General features: G+C 57.1%; 2 protein-coding genes across 7 annotated transcripts; one reads left to right on the top strand and one right to left on the bottom strand.

Annotated features, from left to right (window-relative positions):
• Nucleotides 1-1,061: 1,061 nt before the first annotated feature.
• ZNF362 (zinc finger protein 362) lies at nucleotides 1,062-11,420 on the bottom strand. Of its 6 annotated transcripts, none has more exons than XM_053963049.1 (9): nucleotides 11,377-11,420; nucleotides 9,441-9,525; nucleotides 4,392-4,455; nucleotides 4,011-4,257; nucleotides 3,603-3,924; nucleotides 3,280-3,504; nucleotides 2,408-2,486; nucleotides 2,175-2,333; nucleotides 1,062-2,103 (listed from the first exon to the last, which is right to left on the bottom strand). In XM_053963049.1, the coding sequence occupies exons 1-9, from the start codon at nucleotides 11,384-11,386 to the stop codon at nucleotides 1,987-1,989; spliced, it is 1,308 nt and encodes a 435-aa protein (XP_053819024.1). In that variant the 5' UTR covers nucleotides 11,387-11,420; the 3' UTR covers nucleotides 1,062-1,986. The 6 variants fall into 6 exon arrangements, with proteins under 6 accessions (XP_053819024.1, XP_053819025.1, XP_053819021.1 ...); XM_053963050.1 differs by having other exon boundaries at nucleotides 11,381-11,395; XM_053963046.1 differs by lacking the exon at nucleotides 11,377-11,420 and adding an exon at nucleotides 9,636-11,265.
• A 5,905-nt stretch (nucleotides 11,421-17,325) lies between these two features.
• On the top strand, nucleotides 17,326-22,780 carry LOC128798901 (E3 ubiquitin-protein ligase TRIM62). Its single transcript, XM_053962842.1, has 6 exons — nucleotides 17,326-17,467; nucleotides 18,913-19,329; nucleotides 20,151-20,246; nucleotides 21,253-21,509; nucleotides 21,580-21,695; nucleotides 22,063-22,780. Exons 2-6 carry the CDS (start codon nucleotides 18,922-18,924, stop codon nucleotides 22,611-22,613), a joined length of 1,428 nt encoding a protein of 475 aa, XP_053818817.1. The 5' UTR covers nucleotides 17,326-17,467; nucleotides 18,913-18,921; the 3' UTR covers nucleotides 22,614-22,780.
• The last annotated feature ends 449 nt before the right edge of the window (nucleotides 22,781-23,229 follow it).

The following is a 23,229-nucleotide window of genomic DNA, read 5'->3' as shown; positions in this document are numbered from 1 at the left end:
CACAGGAGGGGAGGTGGTGGCATGTCACTGGTGGGAGGGGGTGACACATCCCTGGAGCTGAGGGGTCCCCAGAGCTGGTGGCTGTGCTGGTGACATGGCCATGGTGCCCAGGCACTGATGTTGGTAGCAGCATGTCCCAGGAGCTGATAAGCACAGCAGTGAGGTGTCCCCAAAGCTGGTGGCCATGGTGGTGACATATCCTTGGAGATGGTAGCCACTGTGACATGTCCCTGAGGCTGGTGGCTACTGTGTGGTGACCCCAGAGCTGTGGCTGCAATGAGGTGTCCCTAGAGGTGGTGACAGGTGCCTGGAGGGTGCCCAGACTGAGCTCTCCCTGGGGCTGGTGGCCACACTGAGGTCTCACCAGAGTTCGTGGCTATGGTGAAGTTCCAGGCCACAGTGAAATGTCCCCAGCAGTGGTGGCCAGAGTGGACTGTCCCCAGAGCTGGTGTCCCCAGCAGTGGGTCACTCATACCCCCCACCAGGACCAGGAGCACTGTGCCACCCCTCTCCCTAGGGAAACTCTGGGGACAACTCTGTGGGCCAACCTGCTGAGGATGGCCCGCAGCTTCACACCCCCTCCTGCAGCCCCACAGGGACCAGGCCCCCACCTCTGTCCCCAGACATCCCCACAGGGGAGTCCCCTCCCCCCAGCTTTGCCCTCCCCCCCAAACAACCCCCCCCCAGTTTCATTAATTCCTGTTCTGGGTTTTTTTTTTTTTTTTTTTTTTTTTTTTTTTTTTTTTTTTTTTTTTTCTCTTTTATTCTCTTTTTTTGGAAAGGGGCTGGGCTGGGGGAGTTTCATTCCTTTTCCACACTGTGAGGCCATGGCCTGCCCAGCTTCTCCAGGAACCACAATGCAGGATGGGGGGGTGGTGACAACAGGGAGAGGGACAACTTTTTGTCCATTTTCTTCTCTTTTCTCTTTTTTTTTTTTTTTTTTTTCCCTTTTTTAATAAGGTACCAACTAGCTCTAGGGAGGCCTGGCCTGGCTGGGCAGTGAGGAAAATAAAAAAGCCCCAAAATTTGGGGGAAGGGGAGAAAAAAGTGGGGGCTAAGTGTATAAGAGGCATATTTACACAGTATTAACATGCTGACAAAAAAGGTTACAATATTGATATCGTACAACATTGAGGGGAGAAATAATGGGAGGGTAAAAAATAAGGGGGCAGGGGTAAAAATAATAAGGGGGGTAAAAAATAACAGAGGACTTAAAAATTAATAAAAGGTAAATAAAACACCCTGAAAAAAAAACCCAACAAAAAACCCCAAAGAAACGCTGAGTTAAGGCTTAAAAAGTGTATAAAAAATAACACAGTTAATATCCAAAATGAACCAAAAAGTACAGAATATAGATGAGTTTGGGGGCAGTGCCCCCCGGCTCTATACAGGGGGTATGTACAGGCAGGCACAAGGCAAAGCAGGGGGACCCCCGAACCCCCCAAAACTGGGGCTGAGGAATGGGGGGGCCATCACCGGGGGACGCAGCTCTGCCTGCGGCTTCGCCCTCGAAAGGGACCCCAAGAGAACACAAAAGACCCCCAAAATGGTTAAAAATCAACCCCAAATGGAGGCGCTTGGGCCCAGAGTCTGTGGGGGGGGGGGTGGGTAGTGGGACTTTCCCCCTCCCCCAGCTGCTTTTTGCTCCATCCACGGTTCATTTTTGGGGTGAATTTCTGGTCTTTAGCAGCACCAAGTTCTTGGCCAATAAATATATATATATATATTTGTATCCAAAAAGGGGGGGCAGGGCCTGGCAGGGGGGACACCCCCAACCCCACTGCCCCCCCAAAGAAACCAAACCGCAGAGATTCAAAGTGCTCTGAAACCGTCTTTGGATGTCACCAAACCTGCAGGAGCCGGGCAGGAGCACGGCCCGGGCGCGGCCCGCGGCGCTGGGGGTCTCGTCCTCCTCCTCCTCCTCCTCCTCTTCCTCCTTCTCCTCTTCCTCCTCCTCGTGCTGGGGGGGTCCTGTCCCCTCCCCGCTTAGATGAGGGAGATCCGTACGGGAATGCCGGGTGACTCCGTCCGCTGCGGCGAGTGCTGGCTGACCAGGTGCTCCACCACCGTGTGTTTGGACATGTGCTTCATCAGATAGGTCTCCTGCGGGGGGGCACAGGGGTGAGCGGGGGCCGGGGGCTGCGGGCAGCTTTTGGGGCATCCCCCGTGCTCACCGAGGTGTAGGCACGGCCGCACATGCTGCAGCAATAGGCCTTGGCGTGCTTGATGGCGTGCGCAGACAGGTGGATCTGCAGCGAGGCCGAGTCCGTGTACGCCCGGTAGCAGTTGGGGCACTTGTAGGGCTTATCCTTGTTGTGCTGGCGCTGGTGGGACTGAGGGGACAAAGGGAGTCAGGGGGGGACCGTGGCAACCCTGTGCCCCCTGCCCCGGGTCCCCCCACACTGACCTGGAGGTTGGAGAGCTGGGTGAAGGCCTTCTCGCAGCCGGGGTGCGGGCACTTGTAGGGTCTGTCGCCGGTGTGGATTCTGGGGACACACGTTGGGTCATTGTCACCTCCCCTTCCACCACCAGGGACAGTGCCAGTCCCATCCATGGGGTCACACTGGAGTGGCACACAGCGACATCTGTGCCCCAGGAGGTGACAGGGGAGAAGGGGGGGAGACATGGGGCTGAGAGATGGGGATTGGGAGAGGATGGCACTGCTGGACACTGATGAGTGAGGAGGAGATGGACTGGCATGCATGGACAGATGACCACAGTGGGGTCAGCTGAAGGTGGTGGGTGCATGAGGGCATGGTGGGGATGAAGAAAGTGGTGGGAAAAAGCATAGTGGAGATGGCTGAGCATGGTGGGGGCAATAAAGGTAATGAAGATGATGAGCACGGTGGCAATGGTGAATGTGGTCAGAAAGAAGGTAGTGGAGACAACGGAGGTACCGGATACTACGAAGGTGGTGGAAATGTCGGGGATAATGAAGGCTGTGGAGTCAGACTGGCATGGCGGGGGTGATGAAGGTAGTGGAGATGATGAGCATGGAGGAGTCCATGGAAGTGCTGAAAATGATGAGTGTGGTGGGGATGACAAAGGCAATGGGGACAGCCAGTGTGGGGGGGAATCTATGAGCACAGTGGGAGTTGAGTGTGGTGGAGACTATGAAGGTGTGGGAGATGATAGTGGATGATGATGAAGGAGATGATGACAGCAGGACCAACAAGCAGAGCAGGGCCATAAGGGATGTCAGGAGAGATTGGTGGGTGTGGGGTGCCCCTCCCTGGCCAGCAGGAACAAGTGTCCCCAGCCCCTCAGTGGGGCCCTCACCGGGTGTGCTGCTGGAGGTGGGAGAGCTGGCGGAAGGACTTCTCACAGTAGGAGCAGTGGTAGGGTTTGACGCCCAGGTGGATGCGCAGGTGCTGGGCCAGGTAGGAGGCATTGGCGAAGGACTTGGAGCAGTGGGGGCACTTGTGGGGCTTGGCCTCTGTGTGCGACTTGGAGTGGATCTGCATCTCCGACTTGGTGAAGAACGTCAAGGGGCAGACCTTACACCTGGAGGGTGTGGGGGAGAACCCCGCAGGGACCGGGCTGGGGTGGGGGGGCTCCCCGCCATCACCCCCAGCCCCCACAACGGGCGGGGGTGTGCCTACCTGTATGTCTTCCCCTCTTTGGCCGTCTCCCCTGAGGCCAGGATGGGGTAGGGCACCACCAGCACCGGCGGTCCTGAAGGGTTCTCCGCCTTGATCTTTTTCCGGCCCCGCTCAGCCTTGGGCGCTCCCAGCAAGCCGTGGCCCTGGATTGTCTTGATGGAGTCGAGGAGGGGGGGGCTGGTGATTCCTGAGATTAGGGTGGGCGAGGAGGCGATGAGGCGGCTCTGACTGGTGGAGGTGGGGGTCGAGGGGGTGGTGGTCCCTGTTCCCGGGCTGGATTCCGAGGTGCTGACGGCCGGTGCACGGGATGCCAGCCCCAACCCTAGTGGGCCACGTGACAGAGTATTGGTTTTGAGGGGAGCCACATCCCCCTCTGCCCCCGCAGACTGGCAGGACCAGCAGCCGTACCTGTGACGGTGCTGGTGGCCGGCCGGGCGTGCAGGGCCACGTCAGGCTGGGGCACGGCCTGGGGGTGCAGCCCCGGCACCTGCTGCAGCTTCGGCAGGGACATGATGGACTGGCTGCTCTCGGCAGGCGAGGGGGGCACCAGAAGGGGCTGCTGCGAGGCCACCGAGGTGGGAGGCAGGTGCGGAGGGCGGATCTTCTCCGCCATCAACTGCTCCTTGATTTTGTTGATCAGGACCAGGTTGTCCAGCTGAGGGGGGGAGAAGGCAGACAGGTGGGTGAGGGCAGAGGAACTGGGATCCTTGGGACTCCCAGCCTCCCCCTCAGCATTCTCCACATCCATTCATCCTCCCTCCTCCCAAAATCCCGGGGCAGGGGTCCTACCTGGCTGGGCATGGTGGGGGGGGGCGGCCAGAAGTAGGGGTTGTTGAAGCGAGGCTCCGCCATCCTGGGGAGAGAGAGGGGCACGGTTATGGGACATCACTGGCTGCCACATGATCCCCCTGCCCTTCCACCTTGAACCCCCCAAAACAAACCATCGCCCCCCCAAGAAGCAAGATCCAGACTCTGAGCAAAGGCAGGGAGCTGGCAGGGGGGGTAGGACTGGGGAATCCCCTGAGCATCTTCCCAGATGAACACTCCTGTAGGATTAGGGGGACACCAAGCACCTGCATGCTCCAAGACCACAAACACTGGTGAATGCACTAGGACATTATTTGAAAAAGAAGGAAGCTGAAATTTGAGGAAAACCCCCAAGTCTCTCAAGCTCTAGAAGTCTTTCTCCCATCCAGGAAGGGATTAGAGGTGGATGGGATGCTGCCGTGGGAGAGGGCGAGCACAGTAGCACATTGAACTCAACAGCAATCCCAGCTGAATCCCCCTAAAATACACCTCCAAAGCCAAGTGAAGTGCCTGTGACGCCCAGGAGTGGCTCAACAGGAACACCAGGAACCAGCAGGGCTGGGAGATTTATGGAGACGCTTGAAAGTGTTGGGAAAATTCGTTCTAAATCCATCTCTGGGTAATGGGAAACAGCTGGAAGGGGGCAGCAAGAAGATGATCCTGGCAGAGCAGCCCAGCATCACCAGGCATCACCACCCTGGCAAATCCCATTACGGGGGCATGAGGGTAAGCATCTATAGGATCCTCATGGGATGCATGGGAGGGGGTCCAGAGCTTCAGAAGCTTCCAGAGGGAAGCCAGAGCTTCAAAATAAACCAGGCCATGGCAAGGATTCCAGGAGAAACTAGAGTGATGCCTCCAGAAAAGTACATCCACAAAAGCTTGGGGGGTGGCAGGATTTGGGGATGATGCTCTTCTTCCTCCTCCTCCCACTTGCTGCCCCAGGTTTCAAATACACTCTGAGCTCCCCATAGGCAGGGGGGCAGCACCCAGAGAAAGGGAATCCCAGTCCCACCAGAATGTAATATGCCAGCAGCTACCCCAGCCTGAAGAAGCTTGGGATGGACCATGCCCATTTTGGGAGGAAACCAAGGCAGGGAGGAAGGAACCACCTGCCCCTGGCGCTATGGAGCAGCTTGGCAGAGAACGAGGTGTGTTCCCGGCTATCAAGGAATGGGAGCAATTTCTCATGGCAGACCTCAACACCACAGACTGTCCAGGACACCAACCAGGCATCGGCTTTGGGAATTCCCCTTCCCAGTCTTGAACCACTCCAGGTCACCTCCCAACTACTCAAGCACCGAATTTTAGGGTTTTGAAGTGATAGCAGGTCCGGATCCCAGTGGCCCAGGCAGAGGCAAAGTCCCGCTCCATGCCACAGAACAGGAATTCGCTGGGGATGTTACATGCACCTTCCCATACACGGACGCAGCCGCTGCCAGCTATTTTGTGTAATTATATATGTACCCACAGGCCGCCCACAGCATGCATTTACCCACTGGCTACGTGTGTGTGCGTGTATATATATACACACATATATAAGATCTCTTGGGATGATGGGCACGGGATGAGGGATGCCGGTGCCAGCATGAGGGGCTGGACACCGGGAACCAGGGACAAAAGCAGAGCTGGCAGCAGGGAATCCCTTGTACAGAGGCAGGCAGGGAGCAGGAGCACAGGCAGGAGGGCTCTGAGCCCCCTAGGCATGACCAAGCGCCCCAGCACCAATCCCCCAGCCCAGAGCAGCCGTGGGAAAACAGGAAACTGGAGCTATGATTAGAAAAGGGTTTTTTGGAGCTGATCCCCCATCTCAGCAGGTGCCCTGTGACCTCTGTCCTTCCCATCCGTCCATCTGTCCATCCTTCTCCCTGTCCCGATAGCATGCCGGGCTCCAGCGGAGCCAGCAGCAGCACCCAGACGGATCAAAGCCACCGGCATGGCCCCCAAACCATCACCAGGACACGGCACCAACCCCTACATCAGTCCCAGGATCCTTCCTGCAAAGCTGGAGGGGGCTGAAAAGGCACAAAGGGTATTTTGGGGAGAAAAGCATAAATATCACGTGTTTCCCCACCCCCACCTGAGGAGGGCTTACTAAAGAAATGAGAAATTATTTGTAAAACCACCACGCTCGGAGCTGGATGAACAAGAGGGAAGAAATGGTCGACATTGCCAAAATAATTATAAAAATCCCTGTTCCTGTCCCGATTTAATGTTACAAATTGTGCAGTGTTTCGTCGGGAGCGGCGTCCCCTTCTCTGGGGCTGGGAAACGGAGTGGGAGGGGGAAGAAGGCAGATGGAAAAAAAAAACGTCTATATATTAAAACTCCCTTTTTCTCTACTCTCAGCTAACTATGAAAAATGGAAGCTGACATGCAGCAAAGGTGGAAAAAAAAGAAAATCCATTAAAATGGAAATTATGAAGGGTAGGGAATGCTGCGGCACGTCTCCCCCCGGCTCTGCAGGGCACGGGAGGGCGGTAGGGCTCTCTGTGCCCCCCCCAGTTTTTGGCTAGGCATCTCTTGGGTAACATCTCCAGTGGCATGGGGTCCTGTGGTCCAAACCATGGTGGGAAGAGCCCCTGACATCCTCCACAGGCACCAGATTTGGCTGCTGAGGGGTTGTTGAAGGCTGTTCCCAGGGACAAGGTGGGTGCCCAAAGCATGGTGGAGACCCAAGCAGCCCAGCCAGAGGAGAGGGATGTGGGAAGAGCAAGCAGGAAGATGCACAGAGCCCCAAAACCATGGGCTGAAACCCAAATTCCCCAGAACAGCACAGCACCCAGCATCACCGCTCAGCCGGGCCAAGGAGGGAAGCAGCAGCACCCTAAAAAGAGACCAAAAGCCTCCTGGCCTCCGCACCCACGGGGAGGGAAGAGCGGGAGAAGCCGGCAAGCCAGGGCTGGGGGTGGCAAGGGGAGAGCGGGGGCAGTGGCAGCGAGGGGGCGGCGGTGCCGGGGCCGTCGGGGTCGGCGGTGGTTGGTACTCACAGGGTGGCCTCTGGAGCCAGGTGGGCGCAGCTGCCTGGGGAGACGTGTCGCTGAGGCTCCAGATTGATGGGAGGTAGATGATGGCACGGGTGGGCACGAGCTCACTAGAGCCTTCCAACTTCCTACCCAACTGCCGCTAAGTCAAGCTACAGTTCTCTAGGGAACGCCTCTACCTTGGCAGCCCTCTCTGTCTCGCCTTCGCTGAAATAAAAAGAAACAAGAGATTTCTTTTCACGCCACCGCCGAGAGAAAAGGGGCAGCTCCCAGGGACCGGCGAGCGACCACCAACCTGGTACAGCCTGAAAGTGGGGGGTCTGGGAGGCGAGGGGAGGGATTTGGGGTGATCAGAGAAGCACTTGGTAGCTAAACGTGTCCTCGGCCAAGCAAGACACCAAGTTTGGTGTCCACAAGTATCCCAGCAAGAGCATCAGGGCAGAGGTCCCCCCCCCCATGCCAAGCGGCGAGTGCAGGAAAGCCGGCGGCAGCCAGAGACGGCGCACTGGGGAGAACCGAGCCGGGGGATGGATGTACCCTGCGCGTTCCCCACCCAAATCCCAGCGCGTCCTTCCCAACACAGGCCAGACCAGGGATGGTCCCTGGGCCAGGGAGCCCAGCTCTGCTTTTCACCATGCCTCAGTTTCCCCCCCAGAACACAAAGCCATGGCCCCTGTCCCCTCTTAAGAACAAGTTTCCCTGGGGTTCACCTGGAGCAGGAGGAGTTTTGGAGGGAAAGCAAGTGCCCATCCACAAAACTTGCATCCCAAAGCCACCAGGGTAGGAACCAGCATCTGGCACCATCCTCAGGGAACGCACATCCCTCCCTGCCCAGACGGGCCTCATCCAGGAAGGACTCACCCCAAGGCGAAGGGGGCAGAAGGCAGGCATGGCTGCGAAGCAGGAACGCCGGGCGAGCCCCCTGTGGCTCGGGGAGGGGGTGGCCTGCACGCCGCAAGAATTCACCCAAGATGGAACCAATTAAACCCCCGGCTTCCGCCCCCCGAAGGGCCCTGGGCTGGGGCTTCTCCTTCTGCGTTTCCAGCAAAACCAACCCAAAATGAGCCCCAGCCTGGACCGAGGGTCCCTGTGCAGGAAAAGGGGTGCACAGGGCAGGGTGAGGAGCCAAGCACCAGTGGCAAGCGGGAGGGGAGGCAAAGCCACGCCGGAGACCCCCACGCAGTGCCCAACTCGGGGGTGGAGGAGCAGGGACCAGGGTGGCAACACTCCCAAAAGATGGGGGCCAAGGCGGTGTGACCCCAAATCCACAGTTTGGGTCCAGTGACCCAGCAGAGGGGACACGGGGACAGCCCGCACGGAGACCCAGAGCCCATGGGGTGACACACCAGACACAGGGCACACATGCCCCACAAAACACACCACTCCCCAGCCTGAGGGGGATCCTGCTCCCCCAGACCTCAAATACACCCACCCCCCAAAAAGAGACCAGCCAGGCACCCTGCAAGGCAAAGGCAGCACCGCAAATCAGCCTGGGGCAACTGCCCACCCCCAGCAGCAAGGGTGGGGGTCACTCCTGGGTGACAGCACACAGGGAAACCGAGGCACAGGCAGGGGATCACCCTGAGGAGGGAGTGAGAGCACCGGATCCAACATGCACTTGTCCTGACACCGTGCCAAATGACCGAAAATCCACATTTTTAAGGGAAAAAGCAGAAGGGGGGGGGGTTGAGGGTGAACGTTATTATTTTATGCATATAAAGGCACATTTCTTAAAAGAGAAATATCAAGGGGTCACACATATGCCAGCAGCGGGGTCCCCTCCCTGCAGAGGGGGTAGGCAAAGAGTCCCTCACACCCCCAAAATACCCCAAAAAAATACCATGCCCCCACTTATATAGAAATATATATATACACATATATAATACCTGGATTCTGGTGTGCATATATATATTCTTTCCATAAGCACACATATAATTACACGCATGCACACCATTACATTAGATGCTATTTTAAAACGTAAATGTATAAAAGCAGGGTTTTTTTTTTCCTCTCCCTGTGATCCCCTCGATCCAGCCATCATGCCCACCTCTGCGAGTACTGGCGTTGCTTCCCCTTATCCGCGTCCATCTCCAGCTCTAGCTGAGACCGGGTGCTGCACGTGGGGCGTTTTTCTACGGGGGGACAAGGAGGAGGACAACTTCACACACCCCGAACCCCCCGCCAGCCCCCGGCGCGCGAGATCCCACAGCGGAGGAACAAAAGCGAAGCGGCTCCGACCTACCCGACCCGTGGGAACGTGGGGTTTTGCCTGAAAATAGAGAGAAAACAACAAAAAAAAAAAGAGGAAAATAAAAACAAAACAAAAAAAAAACCAAAAAAAAAACAAAAACAAAAATAAAAAATAGTGGGTTTTTTTTTATAGCCCCGCTCATCCCCAAGCTGTTGGGAAAGCTGAGGGATGGGGAGCTGGCTGGAAAATTGGGGGTGAAATCCATCCCCTGGCCCTGGACCCTCTGCCTCTCGGCAAATCGCACGCCGTGAGGGACTTAAAAAACTTTTTTACCTCTCTGCTAAAATATCACTTTATAATCTCAAAGGCCTCGGGCTCGAAGCCGCTTTCACCTGCTCCATCCTCCCCAGGTTAAAAAGCCCGGCTGCTATCCGAAGGACCGCAGGCTTGGGGAGGGAAAATAACCCAACAAGGAGCATCCTCCAACCTTGAGGGGAGAAAAAGAAATCAAAATCATCAAATTCATCATTCCTGGGTTCAAATCCATCACTGTGGCCATGCCGGCTCTAAGCTCCCCCCACCCCCAGGCCCCCCGACGTGGCCGGGAGATTATGGATGTATAAATAGTATATGGCTAAATATATGTTGGAGAGGGACAGACAGACCTCTGGGACACAGCCACAGAAATTTGGGTTCCTCGCTAAAGCTGCCGCATTCCTGCCAAAAACGCCATGAAAAAAATATCTCCCCCCTCCATTAGACCTTCCAGCCAGCGAGACCACTTTTCTAGACAAAACCAGTTAATGCAGAAAACAGCGAAGAAAAGGAGGAAAAGAGGAAGGAGAAAAGGAATTAAAATGGTGAAAATTATAATAATGGTGATTATGATGATGGTAATGATAATATTCAGCCCCTGCGCTGCTTCTGCCACCTCCTGTAAGCAAAAAAAGTCAGAAAAAAAGCCAAGAATGCATTAAAAAAGCAACCCCCCCCCAAACATGCAACATCCACAAAAATAGGTACGTTTGGCTGCAATTAACTTTTCCATTAGACCATCCAGAGGGAAAGAAAAAGGGAAAATCCTGGTAAATGGGTATTTTCCTCGATGTCCACCCCCCCCCGCTTTTCCCCCCTTTTTTCTCTCTCTTTCCTTCTTCTTCCTGCTTGGAGGGGGGTTGGTGGAATAATGATAATAATGAAAAAAAAAGAGGTGGAAAAAGGCGAAGTTTGGTTAAGTGAAGTTGAAATCCTCAACCTGGGAGGGGATTTGCGGGGGGGGGGGAGGTTTGCCAGACAAAAAGGCCGGGGGATGGGGGTGGAAGGGGGGGTTTGGGGAAGGGGGGGTGGCCCGGCTGGGTGCTCCCCCCACCCCCCCCTCCATCCGCCGCCTCTCCCACATTCTCAGACGTTTTTATTAAAATTCGCAGACAAAAGGCAAACAAAAATGGCAGCCCCGGCTTATTTTTAAAACGCTAGGACGGGGACGCCATGTTCTGCAGGGCTGAGGGGAGGGGGAAGGGGGGTGAGGGGGAAAAAAGGAGGGAAATTTTTAAAAAATATTGATTTAGATGAAAAATTAATAAAAAGCAGCGCGGGAGGGAGGGAGGGGGGAGTGTGTGAAGGTCCCTCTTTTCCCGCTCGCCCCCGGGGTGAGCGGGGTTTCGGGGGGTTTTGAGGTGTTTTGGAGAGGGAACGGGGGGGGGGGTGGAAAGGGAGGGATGAGGGATATAAAAAAAAAAAAAAAAAATAAAGCGAGGGGGGGAAGGTAAAAAAAAAAAGACACTTCCTATACCGACAGCCATGGTGCCCCGCCGTCCCGCCGGCTCCGCCGCACGGAGGAAGATGGAGCCCCGCGCCGCCCCCCCGCCGCCGCCCCCGCCTCCGGCCCGCCCGGCCCCGCCGCCGCCACCGCCCGCCCAGGGACGGGCTGGGCTGAGCTGGGCTGGGGCACCCCGGCCCGAAGGGCTCCCCGGGGCCCGCAGCCCCCCGAAACCGCCGCAGCCGCAGGAGAGCTCCGCGAAGCTCCGCAGCCCCGGTTCCCTCAGCCCCGGGAGGGGTCCCCGGTGTCCGCAGCCCCGCAAGCCCTCTTGGCTCCCCACACCTCGTCCGCGGCCCGAACCCCCTCAGGCCCCCAAGGCTCCTCCGCTCCCCGCAGCCCCGGCAGGGCTCCCCAAAGCTCCGCAGCCCCTGATTCCCTCAGGCCCCGGAGAACGCCTCGGTGTTCACAGCCCCCCAAATCTCCTCAGCCCTAGCAGGGCTCCTCGGTTCCCTCAACCTCCAAATCCCCCTCAGCCGGCCAGTCCCCTCGGCCTCGGCAGGGCTCCCCAAATCTCCTCAGCTCCCCAAGTCCCCTCAGCCCTGTCAGGGCTCCCTGGTTCCCTCAGGCCCCCAAATCTCCTCAGCCCTCTGGTTCCCTCAGCTGCCTCAAGTCTCCTCACCCCCCAGATCCCCCCGGTCCTCAGCCCACCCCACTCCCTCAAGCATCACCAGCTCACCCAAATTTCTGCAACCCTCAAATCTCCTCAGCCCACTCAAATCTCAGCCTGCTTAGCTCACCTCAGTACCCCCAAAATCTCCACAGACACCCATTTTCCCTCAGACCCCCAGTTCTCCTCAGCCCACCCAAAGTTCCTCAATGCCCTGGATCTCCTCAGTTCTCCTCTGACCCTGCCAAGTCTCAGATCCCTCAAATCTCAACTGCACGGTTCCCTCACTGCCTCCAGAACTTCTCAGTGTCCTCACCTCCCCAAATATCCTCAGAATCCCCCAAAATCTCCTCAGAGTCTCCAAATCTCCTCAGCCCCCCAGATCCTCTTAGCCCACCCAAAGATCCTCAAATGCCCAGGTCCCCCTAGACCCTCAGTTTCACTCAGATCCCCTAAATCTCAGACACCCCCCAGATCTCTCCAGACTCCCAGTTCCACTCAGATCCCCCCAAATCTCAGATCCTCCAGATCCCTTCAGTTCCTTCCATTCTCCTAATTCTCCTCCAGCCCCTCCAAATCTCCTAACCCCCCCAGTTCCCTCAGCACCTCCAGGACTCCTCAATGTCCCCACCTCCCCAGATCTCCTCAGACTCCTCAAAATCTGCTCAGACCCCCAGTTCTCCTCCTCTCCCCTAAAACTCTTCCACCTGATTCCCCTCAGACCCTCCAAAAGCTCCTCATGCTCCCAATTCCTCTCAGCCCTCAGAAGCTGTCACCCCTCCATTTCCCCTGAGACCACACAAAGCTCCTCAGAATTCCTGATTTCTCTTCAGCCCCTCTCAGTTCTCCTCGATCCCCCTGAACTCCCTTAGCCCCCCAAATCTTCTCAGCCCCCCTCCAGGTCCCAGCCCTTCCCAGTTCCCTTAATACCCTGCCCCCCCCCCCCCCAGTTCCTCTATTCCCCCCAGTTCTCCTCAGTGCCTCAGTTCCCCCCTCAGTGCCTCTCTGCCTCTGCCACCCTCAGCCCCTCTGTGAGGCTCCACAGCCCCCTCAGGGACACCCCCAGTCCTCCCTGTACCTCCTCATCGCCCTGATCCCTCCATTTCCCAGGGGGTCTCCAGCCCCTCTCAGGGTCCCCCCAGCTCCTCCGTGGGTCTCTTGCAGCCCCCCAAATCCACAGACACCACCCACAGGGGAAGGAAGAGCGGGGCAAATCCCATCCATTCCTCTTCTCCTAGGTCCAGGGGATTGACCTTGGTGCTTCTGAGCTTTCATTTTTAAAATTACTTTAAAAAAAACCCCACAAAATTAAGGCTATTTTTCATGTTTTCCCAAAATGTTCTGTCACAGAGGAGGATGGAGAGGAGAGGGCTGTCCTGGAAGGAAATGGTGCCTCTGAGAGAGGTGGGAAACGGGAAAGGATTTGGGATGGGATGGGCACCCAAGAGGTCTCCAACACAGAGAGGACATCACTTTGCAGCTACCCAGGCTGGCAGAAGCCCCTGGAACAGGTCCTGGCCACGGCAATGGAGCTGGGATAGAGGAACCATCCCCTGTGGGACCTCTGGGCCTGTCCCTGGCCCTCCCCACATTCCCACTGCTCTGTCAGCCCTCCAGCTGGGATCCCCCATCACCCAGCACTTCCTCATCCTGGAAGGTCCCCAGATCCATTAATTATCCATGACTCAACCAAGAACTTGAGCCAGCAGCTCCAAAACTCCCTTTTTATCTGATTTGCTGATATTGACACCCAGAAGTTGCTGCCCAGCATTGGTGTCCCCCCAAAATGAAACACGGAGAGCCTGGATCCCCCCCAGAGATTCCCTGATGCCCGAGTTTGCCCTCGCTGGGTTAATTTCCATCAGGGCTTTCACTTCTGCTGTGGGATTTTTTTCCCTGTGATTAAGAAACTGGTGGTTTTAAACCTCGGCACCAATTTAGGCATTTTCTGATTTTTTTTGCAGGGGGAGTGGAGTTATCCAATCCCAAATCTGCATTGGGAGGAGACGATGTGGGTCACTGCTGGGCTTGTGGGATCCACCAAGGATTGGTGAACAACTCCTGGGATTTTCCTTGTTGGGACTGGCTGGGATAAGTGACACTCCAGGCTTTTTTTGTTTGACCCTACTTTGGATGGATTAATCTTGGGTGTGGGAAAGGGGCCCCTTTCCTGGGAAGGTGGTTGGTATGCAGGGAAAAAAAAAAAACAAACAAAAAAAAAGCAACAAAAAAACCCATGCCCAGCTCCATCCCAGGCTGCAAAATGAAGGAAATTAGTGCTTGCCTGCCAAAAAAATATGATTCCAAGGCTGGTTTTGCTCCCAGGATAGATCCGACCGCGATTAAAAGGAACGGAAGGTGGGAGTGGAAGGAAATCATGCTGGAATCACCATCACAGGGTTTTGGCAAAGCCACGGGGCCGTTAGACCTGCACAGAGCAGTGTATCCTTCCCATTCCACCAGCACCAGGAAACCAGATCCATCCAGGACCTCCAGCTGACCCAGCAGAGAAAAGGAGATTTTTATGGATGGCAAACTGGGATTTTCCAGTGAGAAATGTGGTTCCTGAGTGGTGACACTGGGATCCCCTAGAACTTTTCCAGTATTCCCAAAGCCTGTGTCCCAGATCATGGCACACTGGAAAGGGAATTCTTTGGGAAGCACCTTCATCCCACCCACCTACTTGTTTCCTTCCCCAAAAATCCCTTGTTTTCCATAAAAACATGCTTGAAAGCACCTACCAGAGTGGGCTCCCCCAGGATGGGTGGGCACACCGGACATTGGGGAGGCCAGTATTCCCAGTGCCAGCTATCCAGATGAGAGAAAATGCTCATTCCAGGCTTCTTGGCATTAGCAATCCCAAAAAGTAGGATTTTCTCTCTGGATTGGCAGCCATGGAAAGTACAAAGGGCACTGTCTGACGCTGGTGTGAAGCAAACATGGAGGTTTTGGGCTGGAAAAAAAAAATCCCCTGAGGTGCCAGAATTTCCCATCTCCCTGCAAAGGGGAGAGCCCTTGGGCTCTAATTAGGTAACGAGTTAATTAGGATTAATTAGTTACTGTTTGCAAAGCACTGCGGAGATGAGATCTGTCGGTGTGGGGTAGCTTCCTGCTTCCCCTATGGAGGAGTGCAGGATCCTCCTTAGGAAGGGGGTCCGTAAACAAAGTGGGGATTAAACCCGGTGGGATGGTGCACTCCGGGAGCAGGCAGGATGCTCCCGGCATTCCAGCAAGGATGTGTTTCCATGCCAGGATGGAAACACACATGCCAAGAGCCGAGCAGGCACGTTCCAGCGTGCCCATCCTGCCAGCAGCAAGGGGGAACATTCCAGCACTGCGGCTCCTCGGGGCCTCCCTCCCTTCCTTCCCGCCAGCGTTCCCGGCACACGCAGCACACGTGGGGAGGAGACAGGTTTTCCCTGCCCGCCGGCTTTGCCGGATCACACAGACTCTTGCCACATTGTGGAATCCTCCAGCCTGCTGGAACCGCAGCAGGGAAGGGCTGTGTATCCCATAAAAAGATTGGGAATCAAGGCACGGTGGAGCTGCCCGGCTCACACAGGGTTTACCGGGAGGTAACAAAGCCAATTTACTAATTAACTGGGATTAATTTCCCTGTTTGCCCAAACCACCCTGTGGTTTCCCTCTGTTGCCCAATGAGCTGCCAGGATGAGTGTTGGCAGTGCTGGCTGAGTGCCACATGCTCTGGTGGGATGATGCTCTCCATTGCCCCAAATTCCTGGAAATTTCAGCCAAATGCTTAGGATAAAATTAAATAACCCATTAGCTATATGGGATGGGATCCCCTAGCCCTGAATCTGAATCTGGGGTGTAAAAAGGATTTTTCCTTCTTTCCATGGTTATTTGATATCATTCCAGCTGTTCCTCAGTCCCCAGAGGGTCCCAGAGGGGAGACATGACCTGAATTCCTAAAGCAGGAAAACAAGCAGGAAAAAAAACAAGACCATGTGGGTTTGTTATATTTTTTTAGCTGTTTCCAAGCTTTTGGGGCCTAGCAGGCAGAGGAACAGAGCGGATGGTTATTCTCTGGAAGGGGATGGGGATAACCAGGAGATGGGGTGTACCTGTGTTTGGGGGGAGGAAAGGGGGGTGCCAGCAGTGGGAGTGGGGTGATCCAGCGGTGAAAGCCAGGCAGTTTGTTCCTCTTGGCTGTTGGCCAGACAGTCACGCCTCTTCCCAAATATGCAGCTCAACTTTCCCTCAGGAACTGTGCCCCCTCCATCCTCCAGCCCCCCTTACCCCCGCCCTGGGGTTCCTCCTTTGTCTCTCTGGTCACTCAAGGGGGCATCCCAGGGTGAGGAAACCTCATTATGGGGCAGGCAGTGCTGCCACTGGTCCCAACTGGTCCTGACTGGTCCCACCATGGCCGAGCATCGCAATGACACAGTAGATGCCTGGCACCCAAAACTCCTCTCTGTGATTTTTGGCTAAATCAGTACTTTTGGGAGGAAAGCAATGGGTTTGTCGGTGTCAGCTGTGGGGTCACCTGGCTCTGGTCACTGGTGGGTGCAGAAAACTGGGAGGAAGAGAGGGATAGAGGGATAGGAGTACAGGGGCAAGGAAGGATAGACAGGATGGATAAACAAATGGAGAGACAGAGGGATTAAGGGCTGGACAAGAGAAATGGGTGGATAGGAGAGCAAGGATTGGATGGATGGATGCATGGATGGATGCATGGATGGATGGACGGAGGGTGGGAAGGGTGAAGAGATGAGAGTCCAGGAGGGTGGACAAATAGATGGATGAAGGTTTTAAGGACTGGATGGGGAGATGGGTGGACAGGGTAACAAGGAGATGTGGAGGGATGGAGGGTTGGAGGGAGGGAGGAGTGGATAGAGGGATGGACAGAGAGATGGGTGCATGGACAGATGGGTAGAGAGAGGGACAGGACAGACAAATGGATGGATAGAGAGATTAAGGTCTGGAAGGGAAGAAGGTTGGACAGGGGACCGAGAGGTAGGTGGAAGGATGGATGGAAAGATCAGAGGACAGAGGGACAGAACGACAGATGGACAAATGGATGGATCAAGGGCTGGACAGGGAGATGGCTGGGTGGAGGAGAAAGGGATGGACGGAAGGACAGACAGAGACCGAAAAAGGGCCTAAAGTCAGGATGGGGAAGGGTCAGTGTCCGGCTGTCCGGACAGACGGACGGGACACGGCTGGCGAGGCCGTGGTCCCTTTAAGCGCCCCCCCGCGGGCGGTGATGGTACGCGCCGGTGAGGCCGCGCCGCGCGGGGGACAATGGGGTGGGGGCGGGCCCACTGTGGGCGCGGGGGGGGGGCGGGCAGGAAGTGCCGCGCGGCCGCGCCCCCTCCTGCTGGCCCACCCCCGGCCCGTCGCGGCGGGGCCGCTCTTGAGGCGGCGGCGGGACCGCGGACCCCACCGGCACCGGGAGCGGGGCACGGCACCAGAACAGCGCCGGGCACCGGCTGGGTGAGGGCACCAGCGCCGGCGGCTGAGGGAGGCGCGGGCTGGCATCGGACGGGGGTTGGCGGGGACCGGTCTCGAAGCCGGGTTCTGCCGGGAGCGGGGGGCGGCTCCAGCCCGGGGCTCCGGTGCAGCCGCCGGCAGCTCCAGCCCCGGTGCCCCCAAATCTAACCTCAGCCCCGACCTCTCCAAGTCCAGCCTCACCCGCGGCCCCCAAATCCGGCCTGAACCCGAGCAACTCAAATCCAGCCTCAGTGCTGACTCCCCAGATCCAGCCTCAGCCCCACCCACCCCTGTGCCCCCAGTCCAGCCCCATCCCTGCCCCTCACCGTTAAGGCTCAGCCCGGGCCCCTGATGCAGCCTCGGCCCCACCCCCCAATATCCCTGGCACCCCCAGGTCCCCTGTCAGACCAGCCGGCATGCTCTGTATCTGATTCACCCCCAGCCTCACCCCTATTGCAACCCTGTTGTGTCCCCTCCCAGTGCTGGTTTGATCACCTCTATCCCGAATCTGCCCCACTACATCCTGATGCTCCCATTCCCTCCACTGCATCCTGATCCTCCTAATGCAACCCCTCCAGCCCCCACATTGTATCCTGCCCCCCTGCACTGCAACCCTATTGCAGCTTGGTCCCCCACTGCAGCCCCCCATCCCTCTGTTGTGGCTTGATCCTCCCATTCCCCGCAGTGCAACCCTCCCAGCACCCCCAGTTGCATCCTGACCCCCCCCCGTTCCCCCTCTTTGTAAATCCTCCAGCCCCTCATTGCTTCCTGACACTCCCATTTCCCCCACTGCAGCCCCTCCAGCCCCCATTGCATCCCAACCCCCACCTTGCCCCCCATTACACCCCCCCATTCTCACCTGATCCCCATCCCCCTTATATCATCCTCACCCCTGCTCCCCCATTCCTCCCCACACCAAGTCCCCTCATTCACCCCCTCCCCTACCAATCCCACATTCACCCCCTCAACCCCACCCCAAGCCCCCACTCACCCTCTCACCCTTAACTTCCCCCAACCCAAACCTTCACTCACCTTCTCCCCATACAACTTTCCCCTCAACCTTCCCCAGCCCTCTGCTCACCTTCCCAAGCTCCCATTCACCCTCTCACCTTCATCCCAAGGCCTCCACTCACCCTCTCCACCCTCAACCTCCCCCCATCCCTTTTACCTTCCCACCTCAAACCCTCTCATTCACCTGCTCCCCATCAATCCAAGGCTTTCACTCACCCTCTCTCCCACAACTGCTTCTACCCCAAGCCCCCCTTTTATCCTCTCCCCTCTGAGGCTCCCTCATTCATCCTCATTGCTCCACCCAAAGCCTCCTATTCACACTCAGCACCCCATTCACCCTGTCCCGCTCCCCACAATTACCCATTCACCCTCTCCCCAGCCCCCCTGACCCCGTGCCCCTCTCCCCAGCCCCCCCTGACCCCATACCCCTCTCTCAGCCCCCAGCCATGGCGTCCAGCCTCAAGGACGAGCTGCTGTGCTCCATCTGCCTGAGCATCTACCAGGACCCGGTGGGGCTGGGCTGCGAGCACTACTTCTGCCGCCGCTGCATCACCGAGCACTGGGTGCGCCAGGAGCCGCAGGGCACCCGCGACTGCCCCGAGTGCCGCCGCACCTTCCCCGAGCCCACGCTGGCCCCCAGCCTCAAGCTGGCCAACATCGTGGAGCGCTACAGCGCCTTCCCCCTGGATGCTATCCTGGGCGCCCAGCGCAGCCCCTTCCCCTGCAAGGACCACGAGAAGGTGAAGCTCTTCTGCCTCACCGACCGTGCCGTGGTCTGCTTCTTCTGTGACGAGCCGGCCATGCACGAGCAGCACCAGGTCACCAACGTGGACGACGCCTTCGAGGAGCTGCAGGTGGGTCCCTGTGGGATTCCCTGCTCCGGGTGGCTCCCTGGGGCTGCTGTACCCTGCTGGTCCCTCTCGCTTCCCTGGCAGTGCCCTTCCCTTTTGTCCCTGCACCCCTCCTGAGCCCTTGGGTGTCAGTCTTGTGGATTCCTCCCATCTGTCCGTCCCTGCACTCCTTCTTGTCCCTCTCAGGGTCAGCCCTGTGCCTTCCTTCTGTATGTCTGTCTGTCCCAGCAGCCCATCTCTCATCTTTGGGGTCAGTCCTGTGGCTTCTTCCAGTCCATCTGTCCCCGTACTCCTTCTCCTTCTCAGGGTCAGCCTTGTGCCTGCATCCTGTCATTCTGTCTGTCCCTGCACTCCTCCTGCCCCCATGGAGGTTCAGAGGGGTCAGTCCCATGGCTTCCTCTGGTCTGTCTGTCCCTGCAGCCCTCCTGTCCCTGTGGGGGTCATCCCTGTGCTGTTTTCCTGTCTGTCCCAGTGTCCCTGCACCTCTTCTTTTATTGTCGGGATCAGTCCCATGCCTTTTCCCATCAATCTGTCTGTGTGCCCCTTCTGGCACTGTCCCCCTGGGATCCCCCTTCTCCATCACCACTGGAAGTCCTTGGGAACCCTCAAATCACCCCATGGCTGAGCTGCCCCCCAGGCAGGACCTTCTAATCCAGACCTGTTATCCCCCACCCCAGGAAGGACCCTCATTCCACAGGGGCCACCCATGGCCTGGCCATCACACTGCCCCATAACCCCATGGTTGGTTTGAGTGGGAAAGCTCCATGTGGGATCCCTTCTTTCCCCAAATCACCTATTTATGGGTTTTCCCTCCCTGTCCCCAGCGGGAGCTGAAGGAGCAACTCCAGGGGCTGCAGGAGAGCGAGCGTGGCCACACGGAAGCCCTGCAGCTCCTCAAGAAGCAGCTGGCCGAGACCAAGGTACGTGTGAGGACACCACCATCACCCCTGGGGACCCCCATGTTTCCCCTTCACAGCCCCCCAAAGCAGAATTGGGGTCAACCTCATTGCCACCCCGATGACACCCCAACCCTGACCCTCACCAGCCTACTTTTGGAACTTCCAAGCGCTCCAAACTCTACAATTTCATGGATTTGCCCCATTTTTTTTTTTCTTTCTGTGGTACCCCAATGGGGCTGCTCATCCCTCTGTAATTTCCTGCAGTGCTGCTTTGATTTATCTTTTTAATTAATTTAATTAATTATCTCCTCAGTCAGGAGTTCAGTGAGGTTCAATTTTCTCCCCGTCCCCACCAGCAACTGAGGTGGGTTTTTTTTTTAGGTTTTAGAGGTTATTTTAGGTGGTTTTTTTTTTTAGTTTAGGTTAGTTTCTTGGGGCTTTTTTAGGGGTTTTTAAGGTGTAATTTGAGGGATTTTAGAGTTTATTGGAGGGTTTTAGGTTTTTTTTTAGGGTTCTTAAAGGAACTTTTTAAAGGTTCTTTAAGAATTCTTTAAGAGCTCTATGAAGTTTTTTGGGAGGTTTTTTCAAGGTTCTTTTGGAGATTGTTTTAAGGTTCTTTGGAAAGTTCTTTCAGAGTTCTTTTACGTTTCTTGGGGAGATTCCTTAAGGTGCTTTTTTAAGATCTTTGGGAGGTTCTTTTGGGTTCTTCAGAAGATTCTTTTAGGGTTACTTTAGGGTTCTTGGGGGGTTCTTTTAGAGTTCTTTTTAAGGTTATTTGGGAGGTTTTTTTAGGGTTCTTTTAGGATATTTTTGGGGAGGTTCTCCCAGGGTTCTTTGGAAAGCTCTTTGGATGGTTCTTCTAGGATCCTTTCAGTCCATTTTTTAAGGGTGCGTGATCAAATCCACCCTTGTAGCCCCCAGAATTCGCTGATCTGATGCCCTTTTAGATATTTTTTTGGGGGATTAAGGAACTCCAGGATTGACCAGCAGAGCTTTGGGTGCTCCTAACCCCCCGTTGCACCCCAAGTCCTCAGCCAAGAGCCTGCGGGCGACGATCGGGGAGGCGTTCGAGCGGCTGCACCGGCTGCTGCGGGAGCGGCAGAAGGCCATGCTGGAGGAGCTGGAGGCCGACACGGCGCGGACGCTCAGCGACATCGAGCACAAGATCCAGCGCTACAGCCAGCAGCTGCGCAAGGTCCAGGAGGGCACCCAGATCCTGCAGGAGCGCCTGGCCGAGGCGGATAAACACGTCTTCCTGGCCGGCGTGGCGTCCCTCTCCGAGAGGTGGGTGGCAGTGAGGGGATGGCGGGGTCCCCGGTGTCACCCCCACCTCGGCACCGTGTGTTCTCCGCAGGCTGAAGGGGAAGATCCACGAGACCAACCTGACCTATGAGGACTTTCCCACCTCCAAGTACATGGGCCCACTGCAGTACACCATCTGGAAATCCCTCTTCCAGGACATCCATCCTGGTGAGGGCGCAGGGATGGGGGAGTAGCAAGGGGTGGGGAGGTCACCAGGGAGGGACAGGAACACACCAGGGAGGGATGGGGAAGGGGACATCACCTTGGAGGGAACAGGATGTCACTGACAAGGGATGGGGACATTGCTGCCAAGGGTCTGGGACATCAGTGATGAGGAGCAAGGAGACACCAGTGAGGGACAGGGGACATCACTGACAAGGGATGAGCATGAGGACAGGACACGCCAGTGAAGGATGGGGACAGGGACACCCTGGTGACCTTCCCCCCATGCCAGTCGTCACCCCGCTGGGACAGAGAACCTGGGCTGGCTCCAGGGCTGCGCTAACCCTCCTTCCCCCTGTCCCTGCTGTCCCAGTGCCAGCAGCACTGACGCTGGACCCCGGCACTGCCCACCACCGCCTCATCCTGTCGGACGACTGCACCATCGTGGCCTACGGCAACCTGCACCCGCAGCCGCTGCAGGACTCGCCGCGGCGCTTTGACGTGGAGGTGTCGGTGCTGGGCGCCGAGGCCTTTGGCGCCGGGGTGCACTACTGGGAGGTGGTGGTGTCCGAAAAAACCCAGTGGATGATCGGCCTGGCCCACGAGGCCGTGACCCGCAAGGGCAGCATCCAGATCCAGCCGAGCCGCGGGTTCTACTGCATCGTCATGCACGACGGGAACCAGTACAGCGCCTGCACCGAGCCCTGGACGCGGCTCAACGTCAAGGGCAAGCTGGAGAAGGTGGGCGTCTTCCTGGACTACGACAAGGGGCTCCTCATCTTCTACAACGCCGACGACATGTCCTGGCTCTACACCTTCCGGGAGAGGTTTCCCGGGAAGCTGTGCTCGTATTTTAGTCCTGGGCAGAGCCATGCCAACGGGAAGAACGTCCAGCCGCTGCGGATCAACACTGTCCGTATCTAGCGGGGGTTTTTGGGGTGTCCCCCAGGCCTGACGGGTGTTTTCCCGCTCCAGGAACTGGTCCCAGTGCTGGGCAGGATCTGGCATTCCGCCTGCTTCTCTCGGTCCTGTGCTTCCAGGGAATCCCAGTGCGGGGGGCTGGGATACGGCAATAAAGGATTTGGAGAGAAGGGGCTGGGTGGTGCAGAGCCCCAGGGTGGGGGTGCTGGGCTGGGCTGGGGGCACCGTGGGGTGCCACGGCAGGGGTCTGTCACCATGCCAGGGGTGCCACACTGTGCTGGGGGCGTTGTGCCTTGGCCTGTGGCACTGTGCCATGGTGGTCTGTGCCATGGCAGGGGTCTGTCACCATGCCAGGGGTGCCACACTGTGCTGGGGGCGTTGTGCCTTGGCCTGTGGCACTGTGCCATGGTGGTGTGTGCCCTGGCAGGGGTCTCTCACCGTGCCAGGGGGTACCATTGGTGTCACACCGTGTCGGGGGTCACCATGCCGTGGACATGTCCTGCGACACGTGTGCCACACGTACAGCGCCGTGCCCTGCTGTGCCACGCCATAGGTGCTGTGCTGGCCCAGCCTGTGCCACACTGTGCCCACCCTGGGCAGGGCTCTGTGTGCCAGTGTG

Source organism: Vidua chalybeata, chromosome 22 (assembly GCF_026979565.1).
Source record: "Vidua chalybeata isolate OUT-0048 chromosome 22, bVidCha1 merged haplotype, whole genome shotgun sequence".
Classification (NCBI taxonomy): Eukaryota; Metazoa; Chordata; class Aves; order Passeriformes; family Viduidae; genus Vidua; species Vidua chalybeata.
The sequence above is the reverse complement of the archived record's forward strand: the minus strand, read 5'-3'. Positions and strand labels throughout refer to the sequence as shown.

Bases quoted from the DNA above. Each gene is read 5' to 3' on its own strand.
- ZNF362 (XM_053963046.1), bottom strand. From the start codon at position 9,849: ATGGATTTCACCCCCAATTTTCCAGCCAGCTCCCCATCCCTCAGCTTT. The intron at 9,526-9,635 runs GTAGGTCGGAGC...GTCCCCCCGTAG, and splicing joins CCCACGTTCCCACGGGTCGG to AAAAACGCCCCACGTGCAGC. The intron at 3,925-4,010 runs GTACGGCTGCTG...GTGGCCCACTAG, and splicing joins GGCCACCAGCACCGTCACAG to GGTTGGGGCTGGCATCCCGT.
- LOC128798901 (XM_053962842.1), top strand. From the start codon at position 18,922: ATGGCGTCCAGCCTCAAGGACGAGCTGCTGTGCTCCATCTGCCTGAGC. The intron at 20,247-21,252 runs GTACGTGTGAGG...TTGCACCCCAAG, and splicing joins AGCAGCTGGCCGAGACCAAG to TCCTCAGCCAAGAGCCTGCG. The intron at 21,696-22,062 runs GTGAGGGCGCAG...CTGCTGTCCCAG, and splicing joins CTTCCAGGACATCCATCCTG to TGCCAGCAGCACTGACGCTG.